The sequence below is a fragment of the Lissotriton vulgaris genome, chromosome 4_1 (assembly GCF_964263255.1).
Source record: "Lissotriton vulgaris chromosome 4_1, aLisVul1.2, whole genome shotgun sequence".
NCBI lineage: Eukaryota > Metazoa > Chordata > Amphibia > Caudata > Salamandridae > Lissotriton > Lissotriton vulgaris.
The window spans coordinates 1648935406-1648955094 of record NC_141691.1 but is presented as its reverse complement, the minus strand read 5'-3'; the positions used below and the strand labels follow the sequence as shown (position 1 = coordinate 1648955094).

Sequence of the window (19689 nt, the reverse complement as noted above, 5' to 3'; positions counted from 1 at the left end):
AGGCTAATTTCACCTACCTGGGTGATTGAAATCTGCACTATGATGACACTAGTTGCAAAAGTGCAAGGAACCTATTGCAGGATCTATCTGCCATTCAAAATTACACAGTTAGTGAAGAATCCAACACATACAAATCTTGACCCAATTTCCACGAATCCATTGAACATGAGCACAGAAATCCCTCTTCCGAGGTGTTGGTCAGGCCATTATATTGACCCCTCTTCCTTACTAGGAAAGGGAGCAAGAGCTCACCATCCGAATTGCCAAGACTAGGTCGCTGCTTGTCTAAATTAATCTCTGCCAGCTGGGAAAGTATCCTTTTAGATTCAGAACCAGAAGAAAAGGCGTGAAATATCAGAGATGATCCACATGTTTGATAAATGGATCTCAAGTCATACCTATGAGAATTCATAAAATTGGTCAATTGCAGGGACGGGCTCCTTAGTTTGATATGCAATTACTGGAACTTAATAAAAAATGCAAAAGGATGGAAAGGTAGTAGCGGAATAACTAAGACTCGATTAGCAAACTCAGCTATAAGGAAAAAGTAAAAAAGATATCACTGCATTACACTGGAAGCTCGCTCTATCTACCTTTCTACGAGAATTGATAATGCTTCCAACTCAGCAATAGAGCTTTTTAAAATAGTCAACTCTTTCATGAATCTTACCAAAAAGTACACTAATCTCTCGGTCTCTATGTGACTCCTGCTGTAATATGCTGTTAGGAAGGAAGATATAGAAGGGCTGATGAAGATGTTCTCCGTTAGATCCTGCTCCTCCTGCTGCACTCATGCACAGGTAAAATGTAATCTACCATGTTTTTGTATTCATTTTCAATTTTTCAGTTCAGAGCCGCATGGTGCTGCCTTCCTGGAAACATGTGGTTGCGAGACCTTTGTTAAAGAAACCTTTGCTAGACCCTGCATTAGCAGAAAACTATTGGCCAATATCCCAGCTTCCAAGTGTAAGTTAAGTATTAGAATAATTTGTTAATAGACACCTGTCGTCATTTCTGAAAAATAGGATACTTCATCTCACTCAAACAGGATTCATCCAGGATATATACAGAAACAGCACTTTTAGCTGTTATGGAAGAGCTGAAAAAATGTTCTTGGCCAAGGTGGATCTGCTGCAGTAATACTATTAGATCTCAGTGACGCCTTTGATACTGTATCTCACCTATCTTATTACACAAATTTGAAGAGGCTGGGGTAACTATTCTAGTCTTGAAATGGTTTGGCTCTTTTCTTAATGGCAGAAGTTCCCAGGTCTATGAATGCCTTTCTATTCAGAATCATACCCCTAAAGTGTGGGGTGCCCCCAGGGTCCTCACTAAGCCCTAATCTATTCACTCTGTATGTCAGCGCTTTGGCAGAAATTTGTACTCACATGGGTTTTCAAGGGCATCACATGCAGACGTCACACAGATTGTCATCTCGCTCACCCCTGAGATAGTACCACTTTCTAATCGGCTGAGGTCTCCGTAAATGAGATAGCAGAATAGATGTCAGCCAGTTGCCTAAAACTGAATGGAGATAAAACGTGGGTAGCAGTAGTCAGAAAGTAACCTTATCGTTGGGCTGAGTTCCGCTGGCCAGACTCTCTTAGCGATCCTCCACTCCCAAAGCAGCTGTAAAAAGTCTGGGGATATGGATTGATAGCAAGCACGCCCTGGAGATTCAGGCTAGGAAGCTAGCAGCTACTTGTTTTGGTCTACTGAGGAAACTCAGGAAATTGGTATTGCAACCCCCTTCTCTGCGGACAGTGGTGGTGCAAGGATGGATGCTATCACAAGTGGATTTGGAAACTCGCTTTACCTTAGTAGTTCACAGTGTGTTATATAAGACTACAAATGGTACAAAATGCAGCCACTCTGATATTGTTGAGAATACCTCAACTTACCTCAGTTTCTGTTGCGTTAGTCTCTCTACATTGGCTGACTGTTCATAAGAGGATATGGTTTATGGTTCGACTCTGTATGGCTCATTGGGTTTTACTTACATAACAAGGGCCACAGCTTTTACATCACTTGGTCTGTCCTTATCTCCCCAAGAGAACATTACGTTCCTCTGCTTTATGGTTACTTAAAGTTCCCAATATCAACAAATCTAGCAGTGGAGGAAGATCCTTTGCTTATTTTGTTCCCAAATTATGGAACGCATTGCCTACAGCCTTGAGAAATCGAAGGAGGAACTAGGTTTCAGGAAGCCGTTGAAGACCTTGTTGTTCACTTAACTTGCTGAGGAGACTGCTTCTGGTATGATGTTAGTGCTGAGAGGCATGTTGGGTAGCCACGCGCTTTAGAAATGCCAAGAATGGAATTGAATTGAGCGAATTTGTATTGATAGAATCAGCAGTTTATGCTGAACAGGTGAGTGTGCTTTTTATTATTAGCATTGCCGTTTTTAGTGAATACTTTATATTTGAGAGGAAAATTAAACTCTGAAAACTTCAGGCCACGGGGTTATTTCACTGAATTCAGCAGGATGGGGCGCTGGTTGTTGTGACTATCTTGGAATTAATTTAATTTGAAATGACTTCATTTGTACTAAAAGTAATACAGGTTGTTGAGGTAATGCCTGAAACAACAGAAGAAGGAAGGTGGTTAAAGCAGAGCCGAAGGAGAGAAACAAACTGGCTGAGCTGGGAAATATATAGTGAGCTCTTGGTAGAGCAAACAGGAAGAGAAAGAAATCTGTTGAATGGGAAAAAGAAGCAGCAACTCGGATGAGTAATGAGGCTGTTTATTGTAACGGATATATATGTTTTAAACTCAAAGCTGGTAGAAAACGGTGTCTCTGTAATTGGTGACATCTACCACTGCCCTAGACGAGTATGTTAGGTGCAAGATTTGTTGTTATAAACGAGCAGACACTGACATCTGTATCTAGGTTAAAAGAGTTACTGCTCACAAATGATATTAAAGAAACTGCCCACCCAGCAGTCAATGCTTAATTTGAGCAAGTGTTTGCCGGTGGAAACCATCACCATCTGCACTCATGTTTGGGGACTGGCAATAATTTTGCCACATCAGATATCTACAGAGTGCAAGAGAGGGAAAAACGCACAGATCCGAAAGACGGAGGAAGAGCAAGATGGCAAAACCGTCGCAAAGGGAAAAAGCGGGAACCTGCATGAGCAAGACAAAAGGGGCAGGTAGTGTCTGATAGATGATTAGAGACTATCAACCTTCATATTTGGTGCACCAGCATTTACTTGCACCGTCTGGCAGCTTTTGAGTGGAGCTTCTGGCACCAGCACTCTTTCTTTCACAAATGTAGCACTGCCAGCAGTAAGGAAAGTAAAAATCTATTTTAATTAAATGCACTGTGAACGCTTTCCAATAAAACTAATGTCATCTATTCGAAAGAACTCGGATGACATTAACTGTTGTATTCATAATTAACCTGCTTGTGCAGGTTAAAGTTTCCATTATTATTTAATTCTATTTATTAATTCTACTGTTAGGTGTAGTCATTTTGAAAAATATTCAATATGTGGGTATATTGATGCTGCTCACTTCAATGCTTCTACTTACTTGCATAAATGGAGGCAGTTGCTATGATAAGAGTATCATTTATAGTTTTGGTGTGCATGTACTAAATGTATTAAATGTTAGGGATTGGCGCTCCTTGGAATTCTGCCAGCAGGTGGAAATAGGCATCTTGCGCTCCAGTTAGGCACCAGTAGTATGAGCAGCACTGAAAAATTAACGTGAACAGCAGCATGCGGTGTGCAAGTTCCATTCGAGTTGATTTTGCTGCCGCTCGAGTAAAATATCTGCTCAAGAGGCAGCAAATTTACCCGCGACGCAGCCATCAAACTGCGACCGCCCTTTTATAAAAGGAGCTAGGGTAAGCCAAATCTCACTAACAAGCCCAGTCGCATTTCTGGAGCCTCGCAGGAAACAATTCTGCGATGTGGTGATTGGTGGAATTTGGCCAAGACCCGGCGTCACAAGAGTAACGCGGAGTTGCCAAATTCTGACAATTCCATAGGCTCCTACTAAACGGATGAGCATGGGCATAATTTACCCTCCCGTTCCCTGCGGCGTGGGGTGGCATTCAGCCCAAGCCAATGAATATGAGATATTTGTGACTCAGGGACATCTCACTACATTCTGCAAGGGGCCATCATTCTACGTTACGACACTGTATGAGTTAACCACTTAGCTTCAAAGTACATTTTACGGTCGGCTTATCCTCAGGAACATTTTCAGCGGACAAAGTAAGAGATTTTCTCCTATTTACACCCACAGTGCAAAGATGCATAAACGGGACTGTTCCAAGATGGAGTGTAGAAGTAGGTTGCTGTTGTTGGTAAATATTCTTCCAGAAGCTATAGGTGTGTAGAAAGGTGCTAGACTGGTATGATCTTCCATGGGTGCTGGAAAATTACGTTTTTTTAGATCCAGACTTGGCAGCATCATCTGCAAACCTTACGTATAGGACACGGTTCTACTCCTGCTTCAAGATAAACTAAACCCCTGAACAATGAATTGGGCTGTCAGCTGATAGGCACAAAACCCTCACCATCCACTCCCCTGGACCACCAGGAAAGAACGTGATAGTGTACTGGACCACCTACTGACAGGAAACCTATGCGGCTTTCATTGCTACAGCATCAAAGTTTTATTAGCGGTAGAAGATGGTTATAAAACGACACTAGAGCACGTCAAAACATACACATTAAAAAATGTAGGGAAAAAAGGTTCGCAAGTTCGGCAATGCAAAATACTTACTTTGATCCTTTTTGTTCTGTTCCACTAAAAAACATTGAGCTTTTGACACCTTCTATCATGCAAACCCTGCTTGACTTAGCATGGGGGAGGTGTGAGGGAGTATTTGTGGAATTGTTATTTTCAGCAGCTTTCAGTATAGTGCTTTTGTTTTTTCATTGAATTGGTCACACTAAAGAGCCAGACAGATGCACTACGGTTTTTATGTTTTTGTTTTTCTTCCAAGTACTATTGCCTTCTTGGTATGTACTGAAAGAGGAACTTAACAGTTGTTTTATCTCACTCAGAGGCCCCAACGGACCCCTACCCACTGCACATATTCCACAGGGCCGCTGCCCCATCACACCCAAACTAGGACGGACCATGAACTCCTCCTTCAATACCGGCATCTGCCCAGATGACTGGAAGCGGGCGGTGGTCAAACCCCTCCTCAACAAACCTACTGCCGATCCTACAGACCTGAAAAACTACCGTCCTAGCTCTCTCCTCCCCTTCGCGGCCAAAGTCGCTGAGAGACTTGTAAACACTCAGCTTGCCATCTTCATCAAAGAGAACTCCATCCTAGATGCCTCCCAGTCTGGGTTCCGCAACAACCACAGCACCGAGACCGCCCTCCTCGCCGCCACAGACGACATCCGCAAGCTACTCGACCAGGGACACACTGCAGCCCTCATCCTTCTAGATCTCTCTGGAGCCTTCGACACTGTCTCACATCGCACCCTCACAGCCAGACTTAACAACGCAGGGATACAAGGAACCGCCCTCAACTGGATCCAATCCTTCTTCTCCTGCAGAACCCAGAGGATCCGACTCCCTCCCTTCCTCTCTGAACCCACCGATATCAACTGCGCAGTACTCCAACGATCATCACTCAGCCCCACGTCTTCAACATCTACATGGCCCCCCTCACCGCCATCGTCTGACAGCATAGGTTCATCATTGTATCCTACACCGACGACACCAAGCTCATCCTCTCACTCACGGAGAATCCGGAAGACACCAGACTCTGCTTCCAAGAAGGAATGAAGATCGTGGCAGCCTGAATGAAAGACAGCTGTTTGAAGCTCAACTCGGAGAAGACCGAGGTCCTCATCCTCGGACCCTGCACCTCTGCCTGGGACAACACCTGGTGGCCCTCCGCCCTGGGAAATCCACTGACCACTACAGCCCACGCACAAAACCTCAGCATCATCCTGGACTCTTCCCTCTCCACGAACCTCCAGATCAACGCCCTTGCCTCCACTAGTTTCAACTGCTTGCACATCGTCCATAAGACCATCAAATGGATCCCCCCAACTGCAGAAGGACCGTCACCCACACACTCATAACCAGCAGGCTGGACTACGGAAACACCCTCTACGGCAGAATCAACAGAACTCTTCTACACAAATTCCAAACCATCCAGAACGCCGCAGCCAGACTTGTCCTCGGGACACCGCATCACAAACACATGACCCAACACCTACGAGGTCCCCAGTGGCTCCCCGTCCAGAAGAGGGTAATGTTCAAACTTCTCACCCACACCTACACAGCCCTCAACAACATCGGACCCAAATACCTCAACGAGAGAGTTTCCTTCCACGTACCCAAGAGAAACCTCTGCTCCGCCGACCTCGCTATGGCAGAGGTTCCCTGCATCTGCAGAAACAGAGCTGGCGGGAGAGCCTTCTCCTACATCACAGCCAAGACCTGGAACGACCTCCCCATGAACATCAGACGCTCCCAGACCCTGCACTCGTTCAGGAAGGACCTCAAGACCTAGCTCTTTGACTGATCTGGAGCCGCACCTCCCCCACTCCCCCAGCGCCTTGAAGACCCTCACAGGTGAGTAGCGCGCTATATAAACCCCTGATTGATTGATTGATTGAGCTCACTGGCGAGCAAGCAAAGGGGGTCATAGTCAACAGGATGTGATGACATGTAATCGGTAAACAGGCACATCTTCTATTTTGCATTCAAGTTATCCTTAATGTGGTATGTTTGATTATAAAACAGAGCCGGGAATTACGTCAGCATAGCAGATTTTATGTTTATTTACACTGATAACTAAGTTTATCATCTAATGCAACACAAAACCACACACACGATATTTATCTTAAAAACAGTACCACTGGAGAGATAATACTTCAATTGGCCTGCAGTGGTTAATACGGAAGGAAAAAATAACCACGCTATTAGGTATTAAAATATATCAAACATGAAAAAGTGGAGTAAAGCATGTGCAAGACAATATTAAGAAGTGATGGCGACTATGGTCCACTTCTTTATTAAAATGATCCCTGTCTGTTGTGCTTCTTTTCCTAGTGGTTTGATCGTTATTCTTTTAACTGAGTTTGTTAATAAAGCTACAGATGCCAGCGTCCTGATTTCCTAATATAACTGTCAGTGGGAAATCCTCAGACGGTATACAAACGATCCACATAGGCTGACATTTCTATATATAAAACATGCGTTCATGGTGCTGGTATGGGGGTTGTCTGCTTGGGGGCCTCGTTCCGCCTTATTTTACAGTGTATAAGGGCTGGTAAAGGTTCAAAACGGCTTTTCAAAAGTGGGTAGTACAAAGTAAGAGTAAATCATTGCTACAACAAGCAGAAATCTCTGCTCTTTCAAATATCTCTTCGAAATCTTTGAACGAAATATCTGACAATTTAGAGCTATTTCTGGTACAAACGCACTAGTCATCAGTTAAACGTAAGGACCAGGCGTTACTGGGCGTCGTAAAGGTGCAAACGGCTCCAAGGCAAGCAAAGAAAATGTGCCCTCGTTGAGTAGCAAAAGGCAGCCAGCCAGCCGTATATTTCACGCCCCTGTGCTGCACTTATGACACTTGCACCAGCCCTGGAAAAATAACATATTGTTTCAGGCTTTGACAAATGTTCGGGAAAAAAACTTTGGCCTCCGATACTGGAGTTGTCTTTCCGAAAAACACCGCCACATTATATGAAATCAGTCCCTCCAGACCAGTGGCGCAAACATTAACAGAACAAGAAACCATTGTATTGGCTTTCAAATTAAACAGGCAGTGCAGAGTATGAACAACACACAATACAAAACACTATAAACAAAGTAGCTGTGACAGACAGAGAAACAGTCACACACAATGCCGCATTCTCCTTTCCTTCTGCAGCTCTACTCGTCGTGAGGGGATGCTTGGACCTGCCGAAGCAGCAGGGCGTGCACTAAATCTCTGACGTCCTGCAGGCCATGGCTGTGAGACGGGGCGTGCCCCACCGTTTAAAATCACTTCATCAAGTGGTCATTCGTGAGCTCCATAGATAACGCACCGAGATCAATAACTTCACCCATTGCTAATGGCAAATGGAGAAGAAACGTTGTCCTCTAGCACAGTCTGATCTTCTATTTTTAGTATTTCTCTGCGCTGGCAGAAGCCGTGTAATACCGCCATTTTCCTTGTCCTGTGTCTGACTGGCGAAGCAGCATTCCGTTCCACGCGACCTTGCATCCTGAAACCCACGTCAGCTGCTCTAGTAAGTCACTGCTGGCCGTTAGCTGCTTTGTTTTGCTGCTTCTTCTGGGGGCGCTGCAGTTTGCTCCGGTGGATTTGTCTGTGCATCTCCTGCTCCTCCTGTACAAGAAAAAGACCAAAGTCATGTCAGAATACTGCGTGTTTGCCTCCACATTCCTCGTATGCATTACTCGATGTCCAGCTTTCTATTGATACAACCAGTTAACAGTAAATATGCAGGGGCCTTATTTATGAAGGCCTTGCGCCGCCGGTGCGTCACTTTTAAAATGGGAAAAAGTGACGCACCGGCGGCGCAAGGCCTTCATAAATAAGGCCCCAGGTGTATAGGTGGCGACAGGGCTTTAAGTGGGATGAAAACACTGGGGGGTGTCTCTCAAGGGGGCGTGGCCCATGCAATTAAGGGTGTGGCTTAAAAAACTAAGCTAAAAGTTTGTGCTTAGCATAATGATGCCGCCCGACAGGTATTTTGCTGTTTCTGTCTTTGCATCCAGATATATGATACAACAAGTAAAATCATACCTACAACAAGTCAGGATTATTGCCTTTGTCAATGGTTTTTAGTTGCATAAGATAAATAAGCAGCAACTGTGGCTGGTATATAATATTGAAAACCCTTCCACATAAAGCCCTGGTGACACCACGACAATGTTGCTGATCGTGATTTCCGAAAAGAGAATAGAAATCCAGAGAGAAAATGACTCTCTTTAAAGGATTTCCCTTCCCCTTTAACGTTAGAAAAAAACGGGCTGCCTTTGCAAGGGCACAAAACAGAGCCGATAGAGACCCGTTTCGAGGCCTGACTGAGAACCAAAACCGGCCCTGGCAAAGTGCTCGGCCGGCCACCTGGGGGTGCGACCGAGCTCTTTGGCGGGCCGGTTTTTGGCCGATTTTGTTACAGGGCCGCTGTAACAAAAACAGCCACCTGGTCCCAACCCCCCCCCCCCCCACCCCCCCTTGCGGCACACCGGGGGATTGCCCGGTGCCCGCAACGGCCAGTCCGGCCCTGGGTGGTGACTGTGAACAAGGCAGATGTTTTCACTGAGTGGCTCCAAGTGACATCATCAAAAATAGAGTGACCTTTGATGTTCCTGTATGATCCTTAGAACCCCAAGGTCAAAAACTTCCCTTTTACTCTCGTTACCCACATACAATTTTATGATGCATAGGATACTCGTCCAATTGAAATTCATTGGTATAGTTGCTGTGAACAGATGGCGACTATTATTATGTCACAGCAGTGGAAAAAGCTGAAAATAATTTTTGTCTTTCGAAGGTGTGACTTTATTGCAGTGAATAACAGCTTTTATAAAAGCCTGTTGCCAATAGTAGGTTGGTATATGACCCATATATTACATAAATAACTATAGATGGGTAACCGTGAATAACAGGGATGTTTTTCACTGAGGGCTTCTCCGTGATATCAAATTCCCCCTGCCTTCCTACTAGCAATAGGACCATTTACTATTGGTGAAAGCGGTCTTGGTTGGGCTCATCGGCAGGTTCTGAACAGTTGTTTGTTTTCTCGGTTGACACAGTCACCAATGACGAGAACGGGCATGGGTGGGGCCCAGAGCAAGCAGCCTCTGATCCTCAACTTCACTTATGAACTGCACTCCTAGCGGTGCCCAGACAACACTGTCTCAATGTGTGCCATCCATCTGTCCACCCAGACAATCTCGCAAAATTTGCATTGATGAAAAATATTGTGTTCATGATAATCAACAAGCACCAAACTCTTCCCAACACCAGGAGGGAGAAAACAGGCAAGTAGGTTAACAGTCCTGAGATAGATGATCCATAAGGAATTTGAGCCAAAACTGCTTGCAGGAAAATAGTAATAAAAACAGCAAAAATTGCACAAAGCAACAGAAAGGGAAAAAGTAAAGCAATGATTTAAATCTGCTGAGAAAATTCAGGAACACAATGTATAGCAAGAGGTTGTTCAGAGTTGAAAAATCAGGGAATGTGTGTGTTGTGTCTCTTCAACACTTTCCAAGCCATTGATAGGCATATGCCAAAAACAGGAACTGATTTCCAAGAAAGTTACTCTCCTGTTGGGTAGTCTCCACAAATCATTGGGAACTAACTTAGAATAATGCCAGACTGATTCCATGCACACCAGCAGGATATGTTGTCCCTTGGACCAGCTAGCTCACAGTGCCACTGTTAGTCCCCATAAACTTAAACAGGGAGGAAACAGTTCTGGCAAGCACTGAATTTGAAAACTCTGTTCACTCAGGAACTCTCTCTCGCTCTTTCGCTCAGAGAAATGTACAAACAATACACAAAGGAACATTTTTCAATATTTATTGAACTGTAGTGATTCTAGTATAGAAAATATGTGCTGCAATGATTAATATACAGAATCAAATAAAAGTTATAATGAATGTCAAAACAGTGAGTAAAACGAAGTTTTCCACCATCTTGTTGAGACAACTTGCATATACATACATAAAGCTATTTGAATTTAAGAACATATGCATTATTATAAGAATCTAGCATTCTGGGGGGCGTGGCTTGGCGCCCGGCGAGGACGGCGGCTCTCATGTGAGCGCTCCAGGTCTGACGGGGTTTTCGCCTTGCTTCTCGCCTCATCCTTACCTGCTAAGCGGCTCTTCACGAACCGGAGACGACAGAGACCGGCGGGCTCCTGGGGGCAGCTACAAAACGCAGCGGAATGCTCCTTTCAGCTACTTTGTAGCGGACGCGGCTGAGAGAAAGTCGCGTCCGCCATCTTGACTTCAGTCATCGCGTACGGCGGCGCTCCCGTTCGTCAACATGCGAACATGCCACGGAGCCTCTCAGGCCCACAGCCACACCTGGTGAGACAATTTATGCATCTTGGCACCACCACCGATATCTAACTTTACCTCATGTCACCTTTTTTTTTTCTCCATGAGTTCTAAGCAAGTCTCTCTCACGTTCATTTAACCTGGGCGGCCATTTTAGACGACTGGTGCTTCTTTCACCTCAGGCAACCCGCAGGCATATATTAGTGCAGTCCACTCTCCAGTACGAGCGTCCAACTCCATCACGCTCTCATTCTCACAGATAATTGCAACTTTGAGCTGTTTTACCCATTGTTTCTGCACGTTTTTATATATGCTCTTCTTATTTATGGTATGCCTTTCCTGATGAATTTCTTTCGCACCACAAGGTGCCATTCTTCTTCACCTAAACGTTGTGGTGCTTTTTTGCTTCAGTCATCGTTGTACTAGCTTTTTCAATGACTCGACTGTTGTTCCACTCAGCTGCCTAAACACTGGACGTTCTTGAATTTTGCGCAGGTAGCTTTCTTTTCCTTGAGAACTTGTTTGCCTTCTTCCTGTCAAAAGTTCCTGCGCACTCTTACAGTTGCTTGTAGGCTCACAGTGTCTACTACTGAACTCCATTTCTCCTCACCAATACCTCCTTCTTATGGAAAGAAAGGCAATTTCCCGCACTCCTAAAACTCCACGGCGTGTATTTATTAAAAATTCAAAAGTCTTCTCTGCATTGGCGCACCTCGAAGCTGCTCAGACGCTCGCCGATCAGATGTTGCAGTCCAGCACAGAGCGGCCTACCCAGCCTCCAGGGAAAGCTACGACGAAACACCCTAAAAAAGATCCTCCATCACCAACAGGATCCACCTCGACTGTCTCCATGGAGCTCTTGTTGGAGGAAATTCGTGCCCTCAAACCTTTCATGGAAGACACTAACTCAAAGTTGCAGATTCTTACTGATAACTGGTCCCAGATGGATGCCAGGGTGACAACAGTGGAACATTCTTTGACCTCTCTTCAAGAGTCATCCTCCAAAGTCTCAAATATGCAGTCTCAGATTTCCTCTCTCCAAAAGCAAGTTGAAGAGTTGGAGAACCGAAATAGACGCAACAATCTCCGTCTTTACGGCCTGGCAGAGAATTGCGAGGGGACTGATCCCATCGCCTTCTTCAAATCATTTTTACCCAAACTTCTTCATCTGCCTGAGGGTACTACGCTCAACATCCAGCGTGCACATAGGCTGGGCCGCCTCCCCTCTACTCCTTCTCCCTCTTCACGGCCGAGAGGTGTCATCATGTACTTCCTAGAATACACTGACCTTCTCAAAGTCATTTCAGCGGCCCGTGCCTCACCTCGTCTTCAATGGTCAGGATCCAATCTCTTCTTTGCACAAGATTATGCCAAAGCTACAGCCAGCCGACGCAAAGCCTTCTTAGATATGCGTCCAGAGCTATGTGCTATTGGAGCTAGATACGGCCTTTTTCATCCTTGCCTGTTCAGAGTGACTCACAACAACAAGACCACGACCTACGAGGATCCTGTTCGTCTTTGAAGTTTTTTGAATGCTGCACAATCGTCTGACATGGACTTCTCTGCCTCCTCATCAGCTTTTCCTCCGTGAATCCTGTTCTACATGACTTCATTGTCTTACTCAAATTACATGTTTCATGTTTGATGTTTGCTGTTTTACTGTTTGCCTTTCCTAGGCATCCCACTATTTTCAATTTCTATGTTTCCGTTTGACTCCTTCCTACCTCCTTTGCATCCCTGTTGGATGGACAAGTAATTTTCTTTAGTGTCTTTTATATGTTACTTCGTTCCGCACCATTGTCTTGTCTCTTTCCTCTCTTCTTCACATTATTCCTTTACTCCTTTTTTTCTTTTAATGTTGCTCTGTCTTCTTCTTCCGTCATTCGTCTCACTCATTTATGTTTCCCCTCCCTTTCTCTTGCAGGTTTATACTATGTATGGCGATCTCCCCTCGACTTGTTGGTTCGCTTGCATTGGACGCTTGCTTCCTCTGCCTGGCGCTCCCCTCTCACTCATTTTTCCTCGTTTCCTCTCCCCCGGTGATCATTCCTCCCCGCCTCTACCCTCCGTAAGTATGTTTTCCCTTTCCTCCCGAATATTCACTTTCCTTACTGCGATTTTCTCCCTTTCAAGTTCACTAGTTTCCTTTCATCCACAGGTGTCTCCCTTTCTTATCTCTCAACAACTCTTCTACTATCTATACCTTCCTATCATTCTTGCTACTTCACGGTCTATCTTCTCATATTTCTTATATCAATTGATTCTATCTCTCTCACTTCCGCCCTATTTTCTTTTTCATCTCCCTTCTATCTCTCATTTTACTGCACTGCCTTTTATTGACTTTCTTACTTTCCTTGACTTTCTTCCTTCTCTGGGTTTCTATTGCATCTTTTTTCTCTCTCATGGCATCTCTCTCCTTTCTTATTTGATATGTCTCTAAAAGTAATTACATGGAATGTTAAGGGCGTTAATTCCCCCATCAAACGACAGAGAATCCTATCCCACCTTGCACGTTTGAATGTGGATATTGCTTTTCTGCAAGAAACTAATTTATCTGCTGAAGAATCTGTTAAATTGAAGAGAAGTTGGGTGGGCGATGTTTACTACTCCCCTGGGGATGGTAAACGCAATGGTGTTGCTATTTTATGCCGCAAAGCTCTTTCTCACTCCCTGCTTGTTCAAGAATCAGATGCTGAGGGCCGATGGATATATGCCAAACTCTCTATCAAGAATGTTCCAATTTCTCTCCTAAATGTTTATGCCCCTACCACTGGTGATTCCACTTTTTGGCACTCATTTTCCCAGCACATCACCAGATTCATTGATGATAACTTTATACTGGCAGGTGATTGCAATCAGCCCCTAGACCCCTTTCTAGATAGGAACTCCAAAGCACACTTCGTCCCTAACAAATCTCATAAATCCTTCTCTCAAGCTATTTCCCAACATAAACTCACAGACGCCTGGCGCCTTTGTAACCCAGAACTTCAGGAATTTACTTTCTACTCTCCATGCCACCACTCCCAATCCCGAATTGATTATGTTTTTGTTACCCACAACATCGCCCAAACTCTCACTCATGCGGAAATTGGCCCAATTTTACTTTCTGACCATGCCCCCACATTAGTTCAATTGGACATCTTACCCAAATCAATAGGCCCTAAACGCTGGCGTTTCAACAATTCTCTCCTGCTGGATCCTAAATTCACTACCTCCTTCACTTCCTTCTCCAATGAATTTTTCTCTTTCAATGATAACTCTCCTGTCCCCAAACACACCATTTGGGATGCCTTTAAAGCGGCGGCAAGAGATTTCATCATTGGCTTTGTTGCTAAAAAACGTAGAGCTGCTCGTGATTTTACCAAGGCTATTCTTCTGGACATTAAGAAATTGGAGCATTCTTATTTTACTTCCCGTTCACAGCAAACTCTAACCGCCCTGGTCAACGCTAAGATGAAATTTAACAAAAAATCTACGGACGACGCATCTCTGTACTTGTTAAAATCTAGTGCCAAGTTCTATGGAGGCAAAAATAAAGCAGGCAAGATCTTAGCTAACTATCTCAAGGTGAAACACAATAAATTAAATATTGAATCAATCTACGACGCCAACTCAAATCTCAAACATACAGACGCAGACATCCTTACTGAATTCTCTACCTTCTACAAGACCTTGTACTCTTCTGAAACTCAACCTTCTTCCCACTCTCTAGACACATTCTTCTCCTCCATTCAAAAGCCATCTCACTTTCCACTTGACCTTTCTCACTTAGAACTTGATATATCTCAACAAGAGCTACTCAAAGCGCTTCACACCCTCCAAAAAGACAAGGCCCCTGGACCGGACGGTTTCACAGTAGAATTTTTTCTCCACTTCTCAAAACTCCTTATCCCTAGACTCCACTCCCTTATTGGCACCTTCCTTTCCCTAGGTTCCTCCTCAGGCTCTTTTTCAGACGCCCATATCTGCCTCATACCCAAGGAAGGGAAAGATCCTCAACACTGCAAAAACTACAGGCCAATCTCTTTGGTCAATATTGACTATAAAATGTTTGCAAAGTCTCTTGCAGCACGTCTCGACCTTCTTCTTCCAGACCTCTTGGGTGAGGAACAGTCGGGCTTTGTCAAAGGTCGTTTTATTACTGATAACACCAGACTCCTCTTTAATATTCTTTCTAAATCTCGCCTCTTGCCCCATCCCCTAGCAGCCATTGCCCTGGATGCCGAAAAGGCGTTTGATAGAGTCGAATGGACTTATCTATTTCACACCCTCCGTTGGTTTGGTTTCGGTCCTATTTTTATATCCTTAATCTCGTTACTTTATTCTCACCCACGCGCAGCGGTTTGTGCCAACGGTCAAATATCTTCCTTTTTTGATTTAAAAAGAGGTGTTCGCCAAGGTTGTCCCCTATCTCCCTTTCTTTTTAATTTGGCCTTAGAACCCTTCCTCTCCAAACTCCGTCAAAACCCCTCTATCCATGGTTTTCAAGTATTAGATTCCCACATCAAACTAGCTGCTTATGCAGATGACATATTGCTATTTGTCTCCAACCCCTCCGTTTCCATTCCTGCCTTTCTTAGTGAAGTCCGTGCTTATTCCCAAATATCTGGCTATAAACTCAATAATGATAAATGCGAGATCCTCCCCTTGACTAAATTCACATTCAAACCCGACTTTGCCGCCTCTAATTTCACGTGGAAACCTTCCAATATCAAGTACCTGGGAATGCATATTACCCCTACCATCCCAGACACTGTTTCCCTGTGCATGTCCAAATGCATTAAAAAATTAACGGATCTCACATCCAAGTGGCATCCCCTTTACCTATCTTGGTGGGGTCGCCTTGACACTATTAAAATGATGCTGTCTCCCATTGTTCTCTACACCCTCTCCAATATTCCGGTCCCTGTTCCCTCCAAATTTTTCAAAAAGATCAACTCTATTCTGACAACCTTTCTTTGGAATAAAAAGAAGCCACGAATGTCTCTACGACGTCTGATTCGTCCCAAGTCAGAAGGTGGGGTTAACTTTCCTGACTTCCCAGCCTACCACAAGGCGTTCCAATTGAGGCAAGCCTCTTTTTGGCTACAAGACCCTGACACCCCATGTCCTCTATGGGCCAAATTTGAACGCCTCCTTCTTTCTCCCTTCTCCTTTGCTGAATACCTCTCCTTCTCTCGCAAACCCACTTCTGTCTCTACTCTGATTCATAAGTTTACCACTAAATTACTCCTCTCTTTCACTCACTCACCTCCTACCACCATTGCTAATTTCCTCTCCTCCCCCATATGGCATAACACATCTTTACTCATACGTGACAGACCCTTTTTTTGGAAAACTTGGCATACTCGAGGTCTTCAGTGGATCTCCCAACTTTTTTCTCACTCCTCTTTTGTATCTTTTTACACCCTTCGCTCCCTCTATGACTTACCCGCTTCCTTTGCACGCAAATACCAATTACTTAAAGACACAGTCCTAACGAAATACAATGACCTTTCTCAGCCTGGCCCTCCTCCTGCTTCCTCCACTCCCACTTCCGCACTTCACTCCTTCTTACGCACTACACCAAAAGCTGCTGCTATTTACAAATACCTTCACGCTGGTGAGACTCCAAGACCTAAATCTAAAGTGGAAGAGTCCTGGGAGCATGATTTGTCTGTGTCTTGGTCGGTTTCCTTCTGGGACAAAATCTGGACCAAACTTCGCAAATCTTCCAGAGCAGCAACCCTCACTCAGACTTTGTTCTTTATCTATAATAGACTCCTCTTTACACCCTCTGACCTTCACAAACGCTTTCCTAACACTCCCCACACATGCTGGTCTTGTTCGTCATCACAAGCGAATTTATTTCATATGTTATTTTTATGCACTCATGTTTGTAATTTTTGGCTACAGGTTTGGGCTCAAATTAATTTAATTTTCCACACTTCTATTCCTTTTTCCCACACACACGTTTTTATGGGTAGCCTCTCCCCTTGCTGGGATGACGTTGATCTAAAACCACAGATTGTTGACCTGTTACTTGCTGCTGCCTTCCAACAAATAACGGTCAACTGGAAAGACTTCTCCAAAATTTCCTTCAAGGCGTGGTGGTTTAATGTGTGCCATAACCATAGACTCGATACTGCTCATGTTTTTCCGGCATGTATGGCTACTAAACGCATGGACTTATGGACTCCCGTCACACTCTATCTGGACTCATGTAGCAAACGCTTGTTTCATCCTCCACCTCCACAACAGGAAGTTCCTAAACCTCCTTAATCGCTCGATACATTCCACTTATCCTCCATTGTACCACTTTGTTTTGACGCTTTCCAATGTTCTTATGCTTTTCATATTTTATGCTTGACATGTTTTCTCTTTACCTTCTCCTTCTCTCTCATCTTGTACCCAGATTTCTTTCTTTTATTATAATACTTGCATTTGTATGATTGTATTATTCTGCTCAGAGTCTTTAATTTGATATCACATTGTACTTTGTTATGACACCTGGTTTTCTCTTTTTTCATTATCAATAACATTTTCTTGAACTTAAAAGAATCTAGCATTCTCCTACGATGCAAATCCTAACCTACCTGCCTAGGGTTTGAGTGTATGATCTGCCAAGAAACCCACTTCTGAATGATCTAACCCCTTTACCCGGTGGGTAAAAATGTAGGACCCCCGTCTTGGCCACAAATTGGGCACCCCTCATGGAGATGTCTGTCAGTTGGCAGGTGAAAGCTTCAGCATGCAGGGATCCCTCGAAAACAGTAGAAGTGCCTCCTCTGATTGTATTTGGAAATAAAAGGATCTATAGAAAAGGGCATCCTTGCTTTGGGCTGAGATTGTGACCAGGCTGCCATTGTTTGTATTCCACAGATGGCTGTGTCACTATATGAACATAATAACAAACTCATTTGTATCCCGGACATGAGGGCCTTGCACATAATGCCAAGTCAGTATGGTAGCCTTCCTACAAAGTTCTTAGTGTCAGCAAGGTTGGTGTTTCTCAGAAACTAACCAAAGTGGCACAATTGCAAATATGTGTCAAAAGTCGTTGTGACAAAGGTAAGGCACCTTTAGGCAAGAACACTGTACATGTAAATTGGCACTATTTCTTACCAGGCTTAACTCGGGTACATGACACTCCCACATTTTGGATTGGTAAATTCATGTAATTCCCAATGTAGGCATCACTATTTTAGATTGGAGAATTTATATAATATGGCTGCACCATCCACTAGGAAATCAGGGCATCCTATATCACATGAAGAAAAAACCCAAGTTTGACATTCTGTCTGCCATTCCCACACTACACCACACAAGACACCTCCTCTGGATGAAGGCATCAGAGCGACTCTGACAAACAGAAGCACCTGTGAAACAAGGCGCGGTGAACAGTGACGCACTAAAGAGAAGCTTGTTTCCAAGATGTTTTGCCAGATAACATTCTTGCTAATTTTATAACTTGTTGAACTTTACCCCTGCCAACCGGAGAAAAGTGTTTGTGCTCCCCATTTCATCATCCTTAAGTGGCTTTTTCCTAATTATCACATTTAACTTGCTTGTAAGTCCCTAGTATATGGTACAGAAAGGGAGCCTGGAAGTTTACTCCCACTTGTGAACTGTAGCACCTATTCTGCCATCCCTTGCAGTAGTTATGCAAGCATGCCTCAATCAATCAATCAATCATCGCATTTATATAGCGCACTACTCACCCAGAGGGTCTCAAGGCGCTGGGGGAAGGGGGGTCCGCTACTGCTCGAACAGCCAGGTCTTGAGTTGCTTCCTGAAGGCGAGGTGGTCTTGGGTCAGGCGGAGGTGGGTCGGGAGGGAGTTCCATGTCTTGGCGGCAAGGTAGGAGAAGGACCGTCCCCCTGTGGTGGCTCTTCGGATGCGGGGGACGGCGGTGAGGGCGTGGCCGGTCGATCAAAGCTGGCGTTTGGGAGCGTAGAAGTTGAGGCGGCTGTTGAGGTATCCTGGGCCTTGGTTGTGTAGGGCTTTGTGTGCGTGGGTGAGGAGACGGAAGGTGATTCTCTTGTTGACCGGGAGCCAGTGCAGGTCTCTCAGGTGTCCGGATATGTGGCTGCGACGGGGGATGTCCAGGATGAGTCGTGCTGAGGCGTTCTGGATCCGCTGGAGTCTCTTCTGGAGTTTGGCGGTGGTTCCGGCGTAGAGGGAGTTGCCGTAGTCCAGACGGCTGGTGACGAGGGCCTGGGTGACCGTCTTCCTGGTCTCGGTGGGGATCCACCGGAAGATCTTACGTAGCATGCGCAGGATGTTGAAGCACGACGAGGAGACGGCGTTGACTTGTCTGATCATAGAGAGGGAGGAGTCCAGGATGAAGCCCAGGTTGCGTGCGTGGTCTGTTGGTTTGGGTGCGCTGCCTAGGGCGGGGGGCCACCAGGAGTCGTCCCAAGCGGAGGGTGAGGATCCCAGGATGAGGACTTCCGTCTTGTCCGAGTTCAGTTTCAGGCGGCTGTTCTTCTTCCATTCGGCTACCTCTTTTATCCCTTCGTGAAGGTTGGCTCTGGCGGTGGCGGGGTCGTTGGTGAGGGAGAGGATCAGCTGGGTGTCGTCGGTGTAGGAGATGATGTTGAGGTTGTGCTGGCATGCGATGTCTGCGAGGGGGCTCATGTAGACATTGAAGAGGGTTGGGCTGAGCGAAGAGCCTTGAGGAACGCC

At 45.0% G+C, this 19689-nt stretch overlaps 1 protein-coding gene across 2 annotated transcripts in view; it reads right to left on the bottom strand.

The window, feature by feature from the left end:
* Positions 1–6753: 6753 nt before the first annotated feature.
* The window catches only part of PKIA (cAMP-dependent protein kinase inhibitor alpha), a 251488-nt gene continuing 238552 nt past the window's right edge, over positions 6754–19689 (bottom strand). For both annotated transcript variants that reach the window (XM_086965910.1, XM_086965912.1), the window contains one exon: positions 6754–8329. In XM_086965910.1, the coding sequence (XP_086822036.1) occupies positions 8250–8329 (80 nt within the window). In that variant the 3' untranslated portion in view covers positions 6754–8249. The remainder of the gene's footprint in view (positions 8330–19689) is intronic.